Raw genomic sequence first — 13,707 nt, 5'->3', positions numbered from 1 at the left:
GTGCGGATCTTACTCTTCAAGGGTGATAGCTATGATCCAAGCTTCCAGACGGCCGGCGACGAACCGAATCTATGATGCCACTTGGAAGAACTTCTGTGACTGGTGTACCTGTAAGGGTTTGTCTATCTCTTCTGTCACTATTCCAGTGATTCTTGAATACCTCATGGATGGAGTGGATAAAGGCTTAGCGCCCAACACCTTGCGTAGACAGGTGGCCGCTCTTTCCACGGTGTTCACCTGTGCCAACGCCACTCCATTGTCCCATCATCCCAGGGTCCGATCCTTTATGAAAGGAGTCTCCAACACCAGACCTCCGGTAGTACACAGGTATCCATCTTGGGAACTACCTCGTGTTCTGCAGGCACTCACTAGGTCTCCCTTTGAACCTATAAGGTCTTGTCCTCTTCACATTTTGTCCCACAAGGTGGCTTTCCTAGTAGCCATCACGTCGGCGAGACGCGTGTCAGAGCTGGCTGCTCTTTCAGTTAGGGAAGACCTGTGTACCTTCTATCAGGACAGAGTGGTGCTGAGGTTAGATCCCTCATTCATTCCCAAGGTGAATACCCTGTTTCACTGGGCTCAGGACATTGTACTACCAAACTTTTGTCCCAATCCTTCTCACACACTAGAAAAGCAGTGGCATTACCTAGATGTACGTAGGGCATTACGTCATTACATTAAGAGGACAGCTTCCTTTCGCAAATCGGAGGCATTGTTTGTCTCTTTCCACTCAACTTCCAAGGGACAGAAGGTTTCCTCCTCTACTATAGCCAGGTGGATCAAGGCCTGTATCGCTCAATCTTACCAGGCTTCCTCTTTACCTGTCCCAAGCCGCCTGACAGCGCACTCTACTCGTAGCGCTTCCACATCGGCGGCGTGGCAGACTCAGGCGTCCATAGAGGAGATCTGTAAGGCAGCTACGTGGTCGTCCCCTTCACCATTCACCACTACAAATTCGACAAGTTTGCTTCCGCGGAGGCTGCATTTGGCCGTCGGGTTTTACAACAAGTGGTCCATTTCAGCAACGACACTTAACCAATCTGCTTCCCACCCGTGGAATCATAGGGGCTTTGGTATGTCCCATGCGTGGAGTCTACATTCCTCTACATGCTGGAGAAGGGGCGTTGTCTTACCTGAACGCCTTTTCTCAGCATGAGGAATGTAGACTCCACCCCCTCCCTGATTATTACTAGCAGCTAGGTTAGTGTCAGCAGTTCGGAGCCATCTCATCACACAATCATTCGCTCCGCCCTTTCAAAAACTGGGGCATGGTCAGACCCTGCAGAGGCGTGGCAACTTTGATTGTTTGGTCTGATTGGGCTAGAAGACTAAATCAACCCATGCGTGGAGTCTACATTCCTCATGCTGAGAAAAGGCGTTCAGGTAAGACAATGCCCCGTCTCCTGCATCGAGGGACATGGACAGGGTTCATCCCATCACTCCGCCCTCTGCTCCACGGGCTCAACACGTGGCCCCTGAATCTACTTTCACCTCCATTGCGCTCAGGCATAGGCCAAGTGAACCAGTCCCCCTCCCCACAGAGGACCGTCTAGCTGAGATGATTGCACAGGCGGTGGAACGCGCTCTGGAGGCCAGATCGCAAACGCCCCGTCACCCGCGGTCACCTTTCTACCCACCCACCAGCCGGCTACTGAGTCCTATCACGCGCCTTCTTCCCCTTCACAGTCCATTTACTCTGGGGACTCGTCATCTCGTGAATAAGAGGCTGATCTGGAGATTCCGATATCTGAGGAGGAGGAACCCTCACCTAAGACACTATCACTTAGCAGTCTCTTTAACCCTGCCTTTTTTGTGACCCTGCTTTGTAAGGCCACTTCCACGGCACATCTTGGACCCGATCCTTTCACGCCGGCAACTTCAGTCACTCCAGACTCGGAGGCGGATCCGAATTTCATCGAACCAGTAACAACACAATACCGCATTTCTTGCCCTCCCATGTTCCTCAACGCGGTCCGAAAGCAATGGGTATCCCCAGCCTCTTTTCCCCTTCCAGGTAGCAATGAGAAAAGACTTTATAACATGGCCCAGGACCTGGAGGTGGTTCTGGAGGTACCCGCAGTAGATGAACCTTTAGGACCCCTTGTGTCTCCAACCGTCATTCCTGGTGACGTTTCTGAGGCCCTCAAGGCTGAGGACTGTAAATGTGAGCTCTCTTTCTGTAGAACACATCAAGCCGCAGTGTGGGCTATCAGAGCAGCTACCTCTGCATCCTTTTTTAACAGGTCTGCTCTCCGCTGGCTTAGACAGCTTCAGGCCAGGATACCGGCGGATGATATCCGCACGCATCAAGATCTAAGTAAGATGGTGGCAGCTACAGAATATGCTTCCGATGCCACCCTCCAGGCTGCCAGATTTTTCTCCAGAGCCATGGCATCCAACGTCACTGGTCGCCGTATGCTCTGGTTGAAACACTGGCACGCTGACGCCAAGTCCAAATGGCACTTGTCAGCAGCCCCTTATCACGGAGGGAAATTGTTTGGTGTTGCTCTGAATCCTTACCTCACTGAAAATAAGGATAAATGTAAGGTCCTCAATCACCTCCTTAAACGGTCGGACAAACGTCCCAACACCTACTCACGGAGGCAGCCCTTTCGCGCTGGAGCCAGGTCCAACTACTCCCAGCCCAACCTTCTTTCCCTATCAGGCAAGACAGACAGTCTGACAGACAAGTTTCCAGACCCAGACAACAATTTCAGGGCAAACGGCCCTTTTGTGGGAGTGGCTGCCCATTCCACCAATCCAGGTGACTCTCAGGCGGATCCTCCCATCAGGGGCAGACTCTCTCTCTTTGCCTGCCAGTGGGAAGCCACCACCACAGATGCATGAGTCCTAAACACCGAGCGGCATGGACTGTCCCTGGAGTTCATCTCCAACCCCCCCCCAAATCGCTTAATTTCTTGTCCCCAACTAAGAAATCCAACAAAAAAAAACTAATGCAAGAGGCCATTGGTCACCTCTTAAACATACAGGCCATAGAACCAGTGCCATTGGATCAGAGAGGTCGGGAATTTTACTCCATCCTCTTCATTGTCCCCAAGGCATCGGGGATGAAGAGCCATCCTGGATCTAAAAGGATTAAACTATCATCTTGCATACCACAAATTCAAGATGCAAATGCTCCAGTCCATCTTGGGAAGCATAAGAAGGGGGGACTTCCTGACGTCTATTGACCTCACGGAAGCATACCTCGACATCCCCATCTCTCTCACCCACCGCCGGTTTCTAAGATTCGCCCACAGCGGACATCATTATCAGTACAGGGCACTCTCGTTCGGCCTATCCTTGGCTCCGAGAGTCTTTACCAAGATCCTGGCGGTTCTAGCAGCTCACCTCAGAATGGTGCCAGCCAGAGTCCAGTGCTACCTGGATGACATTCTAATCCAGTCATCATCGATCCAGGCCGCTCAGGCGGATCTTGAACTGGTGATAATGCTGCTCCAGAATCACAGGTTCTCGGTGAACTTCTCCAAGAGCCATTTGGTCCCCACAACAAGGTTATTACACCTAGGGGCCATCATAGACATGGTGGAATGCCGGTCTATTTATCCCAAGAATGCCGAGACAGCATCAGGGAGTTGATTTTCCAATTGTGCAGAGGTCGAACGGTGACATTGGCCAGCCTCTCGCAATTACTGGGGAAGATGATCTCGGCCATTGCGATTGTACCTTGGGCCAGGCTCCATTCCAGGAACCTTCAGTGGCTCCTGCTCCCCTTCCAGAGACTGAACATCAGTTCCTCCAATCGAAGGATGAGACTTCCGCTTAACGTCTTGTGATCCCTCACATGGTGGCTCTCGTTGGCCATGCTCAAAGGGTCTTACTTCAAGGAGCCCAATCGACTCACCCTTACGACTGACGCCAGCCTGTTTGGCTGGGGAGTGCACCTTCACTCACAGTGGGCCCAGGGCCGTTGGCACAATATCAACTGGTTAGAGCTCAGGGCCGTACACCTGGCCCTGCGCCACTTTTGCAGCGCAGTAGTGAAGCATCGCGTGTTGGTCCTCACAGACAACGTGGCTGCCAAGGCACATGTGAACCAGCAAGGGGACACCCGATCTCATGCACTCTTGATCGATGCACTCCAACCTGGCCTCCATCAAGGCCGAGCACATTTCAGGGGAGGCAAACACTCAGGCCGACTTCCTGAGCCAGGCGATGATGAACCATTTGGAATGGCGCCTGCACCCAAGTATGTTCAGGGAGATCTGACACCACTTCAGATTACCAGTTCTAGACCTTTTTTCCTCCCCGATAAATGCTCATCTCCAGCAATTCTTTTCCCGCTTTCCGTCTCCAGAGGCGGAACGAGCGGATGCTCTTCGGAGCCCATGGCCAGAGGGACTGCTTTACGCCTTCCCTCCTCTTCCTCTTCTTCCGGCGGTGATCCGCAAGCTTCTTCGGGAGCAGGCGGAGGTTCTTCTAGTGGCCCCATATTGGCCACGGAGACCATGGTTCGTCGACCTAGTTAATCTCTCTCTAATGGCCCCATGGAGGGTTCCCCCAGATCGGGTCTCACTCAGTTCTCTTTTCCACAGGGCTCAAGAAATTGTACTCCCAGATTTCTGTCCTCACCCATCTCATGCCCTGGAACGGCAGTGGCACCTTCTGTTCATCCGCAGAGCGCTCCGTTACTACATCTCACGGACAGCTGCCTTCCGCAACTCTGAGGCCCTCTTTGTCTCCTTCCATCCTTCTTCCAAGGTTTGGAAGGTGTCCTCCTCCACGATTGGCAGATGGATTAGGGTGTGTATTGTGGGGGCATACCAGGCTGAATCATTGCCAGTTCCACATTGGTTAACGGCCCACTCAACCCGTAGCGCAGCTACTTCCGCAGCCTGGGCCACTCAGGCGTCCATTGAGGACATTTGCAGAGCGGCCCCATGGTCTTCACCATCTCCTTTTATAAGGCATTACAAGATTGAGAGGTTCGCCTCGGTAGGAGGGTTCTCCAATAGGTCGTACCTCAAAGTGCCATGCCGGACCGGCCTGCTCCCCTCCTTCAGGGACAGTAGGATTTGGTATGTCCCATTGGTGGATTATCCATCTCCAGTGCTGGAGAAGGGGGGGTTGTCTTACCTCCCGCCCTTGCAGGTTACTTAGGCCTAGGGCTAGATTTATGAGCCAACACATCTTGCTGTCCGTCATGAGTTCGCCTGCGTTGAGACTGGGACACTCTAACCCAGGACAGGCGTTGCAACTTTGGCTGACTTGATCTGATTGGGCAGGAACACAGTCTAAACCCATTGGTGGATTATCTTTCTCCGTGCTGAGAAATGGTGACAATGCCCCTTCTCCAAAGCACCTGAAGGCAGGACAAGAAGCAATGGATGGAAACTAACCAAACAGAGAAGCAACCTAGAACTAAGGAGAAACTTCCTGACAGTTAGAACAATTAATCAGTGGAACAACCTGCCTCCAGAAGCTGTGAATGCTCCAACACTGGAAGTTTTTAAGAAGTGACCGAACAGCCATTTGTCTGAAATGGTTTAGGGTTTCCTTCCTGAGCAGGAAAGGTCCCTTCCAACTTTATTATTACTATTATTGTTGTTGTTGTTATTTTAGACCCCACTAAAATCATATGTGTATGTTTAAATCTTCCAGTAAATAAATGTTTAGTTTAGCTGTCCCACGCTTACTGTATATATTTATATGAATTAGCTTTAACCAAACAATTTCTAAGATAAGATTGACACGAAGAACAATTATATTTCTTTTTTATTTATGTCTCACATTTATAGTCACTCATCTCACGCGAAGTGACTTTTCAGACACATTCTTGCAAGCATGGTTTGTTGAATCACATGCCAATATTGAGGGTACTTTGGTGTTTGGGACCTAATGGGCACATTCCCTTTCCCTTCTATCAGTCCACTTTAAAAAAAAAGCAGACATGTCTTTTTAAAAGTATTTTTAACATTTTCTTGGTTTTTTTGTTTTCCTCAGTTAATAGCGCACAGTTGGGAAGACAAGAGGTCTTTTTTTAGATTCTGACTTTATCATTTGTAAAGGGCTTTTGATCAGTTGGGGAAATGGTTAACACCTGAGGCAAGAAACCAGGAGGTCCTGAATTCTAGTTCTGCCTTAGGCATGAAGTCTAGGCTTGGGCTGATCACTCAGCTCTAGGAAGAACACAAGAGCAAACTACTTCTGAAATCTTGCCAAGTAAATTGGTCCAGGCAATTACTGGGACTTTTGTTTTGGCACCAAAACAAGAGAAAGAAAGAAAAGAAAAAGGAAAGAAAGAAAGAAAAAGGGTGATGGTGATGGCATTAGGCTGAAGGCCAAATGAAATTAGGCCAATGATTATAGCATGCTATTAATCACAACCAGAATTGTTTATGATTATCATTGCATTTGAGTAGTCATAAAGCTAGAAAAGGTTTTGAATAAAATATATTTTAAAATACATTTTCTTTTCTAGGATCCACTTTGGAATGAATGGTTCTTTACGTATAAATCCAGATGCAAGCCAAAACAGAAGTATAACACTAACAGCCTTAGAAATACAATTTACTACTGATTTGATTTGTTTCTACGATGCAGCTGTAGAGCTTAGGTAAAGCAATATATGTTTTACTGGAATATCTTTCATCCAGGAAGGAAAATATTGCCATTCTAAGTCAACTGTGGGAGCTTGCTTAAATCTACTGAAAATATGCTTAATTCTAGTAGTTCACTTCATTTGCTATATATAGATTGATTGTGACTAGATGGAGAAAAGAGGTTTTTAAAATCCCAGTGCATGTTTAAATTGTATATTTAATGACAAAAAGCCACTCCCGTGATTCATACTTGGCAATCTCTATTATAAGTTACAATCCCCTTTTAGTCATAAATGTTTGTATGTATTAAGCTCTAGTGTTGTATTCATAAAAAAGTTAGGGTAATTGATTTTTAAGCCATGTTTGATTAAAAATACACCTAAAAATCACCCAACAGAAATTTTGTTTAAGCTATTAATATTTAGCATGAGTATTATAAGAATGAGCAGGTGGCAAACATTCTTTATAAATGCATGCCCTACTTCTTTGTCTCTCTAAGTCCCCTATATGATAATTAACAGCTTGCTCTTGATCATGCTTGTTAAGAAATCATTCCTACTGAGTTCCTTGCAAGCATACTTGGGAGTAAGTCCCATTCACTTATATCCTTTCATGTTTTATGGGGTTAATAATTTTTAATTTACTGCAGCTTATATATTTACATATGTGATTTCTGCTTTTGGTATTATGGTTAATTGAAAACAGGAGCTAAAACTGATTTCTCCATGGTTCCAACAAAGAAGGAGAAATGGAAAGGTTGTGAGAATCTAAGAGTCAGATAATCTTATTACTAATAAGCCATTGTTTGTTGTATTATCTTTGAACTTAACTATTCTATGATTGAAAGATCTGCTATTCTGAGAACACCTAAGTCTTTGCTAAATCTTTGTTCCCTTGACCATTTTTCATTTTCGGGTCCAGAAGATAGAAGCTAAAACAAACAAAAATTAATCATTTCCTTCCACCTGCCCCCCATTTTAGTTCAAGGCTGTTTTCGCCTCAGTTCAGCTTGGTTTTGACAACTTTAATCATTTTTACAATGATTAAAGTTGTCAAAACCAACTTCTTTCCTTCCTTTTTTTCCTGTTTTGCTACTTTTGTAGTCCAGCGTTCCATCTACTATTGCATTTGTATGTCTCCCATTAAACAAATATTTTGATATTCCAATTCAATTATTTTTGTGTAATTTTTGATAAAATTCTTTGTGTTTGTTATTAGGAGTATATATTGCTACCATTAATATCTGTTTTTGATTTATTATTTCCAACGTTAATATTCTTCCCTCTTCATCTGCATAGATTTGTTTGGGGTTCATTATCTCTTTGATATATAAAGCTATTCCTCTTTTCTTTTGTTGTACTAGTGAGAAGTGAAGTTTCCCGATTTTTGGTTGTTCCAACAGTTTGTAATGTTGTCTTTTAATATGTGTTTCTTGGAGACAAACTATATCCATTTTTAATTTTCGTAGTCATATAAAAAAATGTTCCTTTTTGCGGGAGAGTTCAATCCATTTATATTAATTGAAAGAATCCCATTTTCCTTCTCGATCTTCTTCAATTATATTTAGGTTTTATTCTCCTAGTTGTTCTTTTCTGTCTTTGTTCTCTTGCTTTTGCCCCATCTTCTTCCCTTAGTTTAGCTGCTCCTTCTATTGCTATCTCTTCCTGTTTTTTTGCTTTTCTCTCTGCAAGAAATTCCGGATTTTCCCTTTCCAAAAATGCTTTGTATGTCTCATAAAATTTCATTGCCTTGAGTGGTGTCCAATCTGTTTCTTTTCATGTCCCAATTAATTAAACTCACTTCTGGAATCAGCCATCTGAAGATCACACCTTTTTAAATTAATTTTCTGGTCAGGAATTGGTATTCTCTTCTTGAATCTCTTATCCTCTTGGGGAGCTGCTTTCCTTTTCTTTATAATGCAAAGGATCATCTCTTGCTCTTCTCAATATCTCATCTCTTATAGATCTTTTGATGAATCTAACATGTACTTCTCTAGGGACTTTATTTCTCCTCGCATAGCTTGAATTGACTCAAAATATCTGGTCTATCTATCCTTCAATTTCCTGTTTCCCGATTTCCAGTGCTTCAGCCAATAGCTCTATCATCAAATCTGCAAGATCCTCTTCCTTATCCTCCGTTATGTTTTGAAATCATAAAAAATAAGATGCCTTTTCCATTTCCAAAACTGTCATTGAATCTCCCAGTTCTCTATTTGCCTGCATCAACCTCTGATTTTCATCTTTTATTTCTGCCATCTTCTGATAAGTCTCTACTGATTTTCTTCTATTTTCTGAATTCTTTGTTTCATTCTTTGTGACCATCTGTCAGAAGCTTTCTACTTGAGAGTTTATGTTATGAATTTCTTGATTCATTTTATCAAAGTTGTCTTTTGTCTCCTCATGGTTTTTCCTTGTATCTTGTTTGTGGGAGGAGATTGCCTCTTGAATTGTTTGTAATGCCACTTGCATCTCCTTCTGAAAATTGTTAGATTTTTCTTGTTGAAGCATTTATTTGATTGATCTCTGATACACAGTGCTTGCAGAAGTGGAGGACGGGGCTGAGGGTGTTTTCTTGCCCATTTTAGCCATTTTTAATTCCACCCCCAAATTTTTTTATCAACTCTAATACTTTTCCCAGATGCCCGCCTTATACCAACCATTAATCTTGTATTCTATACCACAATATATCGTTTACATTTGTCTTAAATAACTCTTATAGTTCTTGACTATAGTCTCTATAATCCAATAAACTCCCTGAAAAAGAAGGGAGAACAAAGAAGAAGAAAAAATTGTAATCCACTTCTGTTTGTGAGGCTCATTCCGTAGCAGTTGTCCAAAATCCAAGATTATCGCTCAGTCAAAATGTATAATCTGCAAGGTCCTACTATTCCAAATTAATAGTCCATAGGGCCTTCTCCCAAAAAAATCACCAACAGTTAAGCTTCCACTGTCCTTAAGTAGTTCTGAGACTAAAAGTTTATAATCCAATAGGCTCCCCAGACAACAAGAAGAAAAAGAGAAAAAACAAAAGGAAAAAGGAAAAGAAAAAAATGGGGAGAGGGAAAAAAGTTTATAATCCACTTCTATCTTCTGACTCCAGCTCTAACCAATTGTCCCAACATGCAAAGTTACCAATCTGCCAAAATTATAATCCAAAATGTCTTACTTTAGATAGTTACTTGCCATTCAGTCTGTCTCTAAATAGTTTATAAAATTACAGGTCAAACAATATTTATAATCCGAGGAAGCCAGATAGCTTCAAACTAGTTTGTAGTTTTAGTTATAATCCATCCTGCAGAAAAGATAGCCCAAAAAGTTTTTTCTCTTTTTTCAGCTGCAATTTGCAAGGTTATGAAATTCAGAAACAAAGAGTTTAGTCTGTTATCTATGTCTAGGCTTCAGGCCAAGTTCCCTCACTCCAGACAAAATATAAATAGAGCTTGGTGTAGTTCTTTTTTTCACCACTAGATGTCATTAGGTATCCATTTTGTAATTTTCCAATCAAATTTTTTTTCTTTAAGTTTTGCTCCAATACTCTCCAAGAAAGGTAAGAAAAAAGAAATTATAACCCCCAAAACTTTTTTTCTTTCTATTGTATCCAAATTAATTTTATAGTCTCTCTATTTTCCCCCAAGAAAGCTTAAACTGGCGCTTGTATTCTGGGGGAGGGGATGAAAAAAGGGGAAAAAAAACTTTTAGTTCTGGGAGTTTCCTTGCTTTCAGATCGGTTTTTTTTTTTTTTTTTTTTTTTCCAAAAATAGGTTTTAAAATCGTAGAGGAAGGAAAACAATCTCACCCAGATTCAAACATGTTGTTTGCCCTTGTTAAATACTTCTCTGGAGGTCAGCATCTTCCGACTGGCTGTGTGGGTGCAGCCAGTCTTTCTCCTGTCGGTTCTGAGGGCTTCCTTGGATCAAGCAGGTCGATCGCCGTCTCCCCACGATCGGCAATGGTCCCCTCTTCTTTCGTCGCCTCTCCAGGGCAACTTCAGGCCCCTAGCAGGAAGAGATGGGGCACAGGAGGCAGAGCCCTGCTTTCCTGCATCCATCTTACCACAATATCAAAACCAGAAGTCATACCTACTTCTTATTATTTAACATATTCATAGAACTAGGAGAGTGAAATTATCTGTCAGTTTGGGCTCAGGTTAAATCAGTATGCTGATGATAACTAATTGTATATTTTGATCCGGGTTGCCTGGAGGCTGTGTGAACACGGCCAAATCCTGCCAATGCTGAGCAGCTGAAGCAATTTGTGCCCGTTTCCAGGGATTTTCTTTAATCTTGAATTGGTTTGTACTTCTCCACTTGGGCCTGGTATGAACCCATGGAGTCATTTTGGATTCATAGCTCCAGCTTGATGTTGTGGCTGAAACACCACAGAAATCTATGTGTTAAGATTCTTCAGACAGACACTTATTCCCTAGTCACCTCACAATGGCTCTTGCAATGTGCTTTGCATATGTTGCCCATGAAGACCTCTTGGAAGCTACAGCTAGTCCAGAATGCAGTCCTGCAGGCAGTGATGGGTATATAGTATGGTACAATTGAGGAACCACCTATCTCTGTTTATGCCTGGCCAGTGGAGTTGGGCAGAATAAGTATTATTAGCACTCGGGAAGCCTGCCTGCACTGTTGCAATACCTGACCTCTGGAATGGCTTCCATCCAAAGACCCATGCAGGTATTATCTGATAACATTCAGCTGTTCTCTGAGGCCATGGGGAGAAGTGGTTAGTCCCCATAGGATATTTTATTTTAGGCAGAGTTTGCCTTCTGGGCAGTTATGATCTGACAATTATTTTTATTTTTAATCCTACAGAAACACAGTTCAATGTGAAGAAAAAATTAGAATGCTGGGAGATTTAGATGTCTGCTGTTCAAAATTTAGCTTCCAAAGAGCAGAAAGTGAAATTAAGAAGCAAAAGGGTCGTATGTTATGTGATGTATTGCTTGATCAGGCAGTCCTACCTGGAGTGGGAAATATCATAAAGAATGAAGCACTTTATGACAGTGGTCTGCATCCAATTGTTAAAGTATGTAAAATATTTCTAGTTGCTTTCAGTTGTATTTTACATTTTGCTTACAGTGATTTAGGTCTTGAGCTCCTAAAAGAAAATTGTAGCGTGCACAATGACCGCTCTGTTACATAGTAAATAAAATGTTTCCATCAGGAATTAATTGAAATCTTACCTTCCATAGATAATCCCAATAGGTAATTTATATTCAAAATCAAAATCATGGTCATTAACCAGTGATTACCAATTTCATAACAAAAATTTAAAATATAAAGAAATGTGAGAAAGTCAGTTATATTTTTCATAAACATGAGTCCATTATGGATGTTGTAGATATCTAAAACAAAGCTGCAAAAAATTATTCCATAAATGAAGAATCATATTATTAATAGAGCAATTCTATACATAGTGATTCAAAAGTTAGTTTCCTGTATATGATTGCTATATTAAAATCCCAGTAGGCTTGTTATTGTCAGTGTTTCCTGTATTGTTAAGATATCCAGTCATCAAAATCTCTTTAAGGAAAGATACTGTTATATAAAGAAAAGAGCCATGGCTTCACAATAGCTTTTTAAAACCAATGTTCCAAATTACAGGTTTGTCAATTAACAGATAAGCAAATATGCCATTTGGTGAAAATGACTCGGGATTTCTCACTTCTCTTTTATAAGGTAGGGGAAAAATCTTTTCTAAGAATTTGGCAAAAAAAAAAAAAATACAAGCTGAATATGCAGCCTTAAAGTAAATGTTACTTAAAGTTTTCAGTATTATTCCACTAACTGATAAAAGGATTTTTCCTCCCTTGTACATTGTTAAATACAATCCTGTTTAATTTTTTTTAGGATATGGAGCTAAAAAAATGTATGAACTTACACATTAAAAATAGTGAAAGTAGACTTTTTGGAACTATGTCACTGGATACCAGAGAGAAGAATCCTATGATGTAATATTCCAGGTCATTAAAAATTATCTTTCTGAAGAAAGTTTGCACTTCCACTCCCTTAAATATGATTTTTATATTTGAACTTTTATTAGAATAGAGATACGTATTTTTAAAAAACCTTTGCAGGCTACACATGCTGTACTCTATTAAATCTGGTGATTGGAGAAATGCTACTTAATCCAACTTCTCCTGGACAATGTTTAGAAGAGTTTAATGCAGCTGACAGATATCACTAGAGAACCTCTTCCCTTAAAAGGCAAAGAAAAGAATAAATAATTTATTTTGTCCATTACACTTAAAAGAAGGTTTTTCAATTTATTTGTAAGTTCTTTTCAGTCATTGCAAGATAAATATGATTTGAGGTGACCTGCATCTTTGGCTTTTGAAGACACATAAATAATAATGGTCTATTCCAGTGTTGCAAGATGAGATTGGCAGTAAGTAAACATTACAGAGTGTATAAATGCACCATTTGCCGCCAGTGCAGTGGAAAAATCACAGTATGTCGATTAGGAGAGAACAACAGAATGACCTATTTCTGCTCACAGTGCCAAAACGACAAACCTCAGCCTGGGAATTTGGGGTAAGTCTTTACAGGTAGTTCACTTAGTGACTATTCAAAGTTACAATGGAACATTAAAAAGTGACTTATGACTGTTTTTTCACACTTATGACCATTGCAGCACCTTCATATTCATGTGAACCAAATTCAAACTCTTGGCAACTGACTCATATTTATGACGATTGCAATCTCCCAGGGTCATGTGATTACCTTCTGCGACCTTCTGACAAGCAAAGTCAATGGGGAAGCCATGTAACTGTGCTACAGCAATTCACTTAACAACAGTGGCATGAAAGGTTGTAAAATGGGGCAAAATCTACTTAACAACTGTCTTACCTAGCAACATAAATTTTGGGCGCAATAGTGGTTGTATGTCAAGGACCTTATTACCTTTAGAAGTATTTCACAAATTATTTCAGTACAATTTAATATTTGAATTTTAAAGAGGATTTTTTTTTTCCTTGTTCTTCTCTCTCTTTCCATATTAGTTGGGATGTGTGCTCAGCCAGTGAAATCACAGCAGCTTATATTGAACCATTGCAATTGGGGAACAGAATAGAAGAGAAAGAGAAGAGAATTTTTTATTGGCCAAGTGTGATTAGACACACAAGGAATTTGTTTCTG

General features: G+C 41.9%; 1 protein-coding gene across 4 annotated transcripts in view; it reads left to right on the top strand.

Annotated features, from left to right (window-relative positions):
- The window catches only part of NEIL3 (nei like DNA glycosylase 3), a 40,451-nt gene that overhangs the window by 14,910 nt on the left and 11,834 nt on the right, over nucleotides 1–13,707 (top strand). For 3 of the 4 annotated variants that reach the window (XM_039320652.1, XM_039320653.1, XM_039320650.1), the window contains 4 exons: nucleotides 6,443–6,577; nucleotides 11,383–11,596; nucleotides 12,175–12,249; nucleotides 12,938–13,104. In XM_039320652.1, the coding sequence (XP_039176586.1) occupies nucleotides 6,443–6,577; nucleotides 11,383–11,596; nucleotides 12,175–12,249; nucleotides 12,938–13,104 (591 nt within the window). The remainder of the gene's footprint in view (nucleotides 1–6,442; nucleotides 6,578–11,382; nucleotides 11,597–12,174; nucleotides 12,250–12,937; nucleotides 13,105–13,707) is intronic. The other variant, XM_039320651.1, reaches the window with a different exon arrangement.

The sequence above is a fragment of the Crotalus tigris genome, unplaced genomic scaffold, assembly GCF_016545835.1.
Source record: "Crotalus tigris isolate CLP2741 ecotype Arizona unplaced genomic scaffold, ASM1654583v1 scf7180000023675.2660513, whole genome shotgun sequence".
Classification (NCBI taxonomy): Eukaryota; Metazoa; Chordata; class Lepidosauria; order Squamata; family Viperidae; genus Crotalus; species Crotalus tigris.
This window is presented reverse-complemented; position numbering and strand designations above follow the sequence as displayed.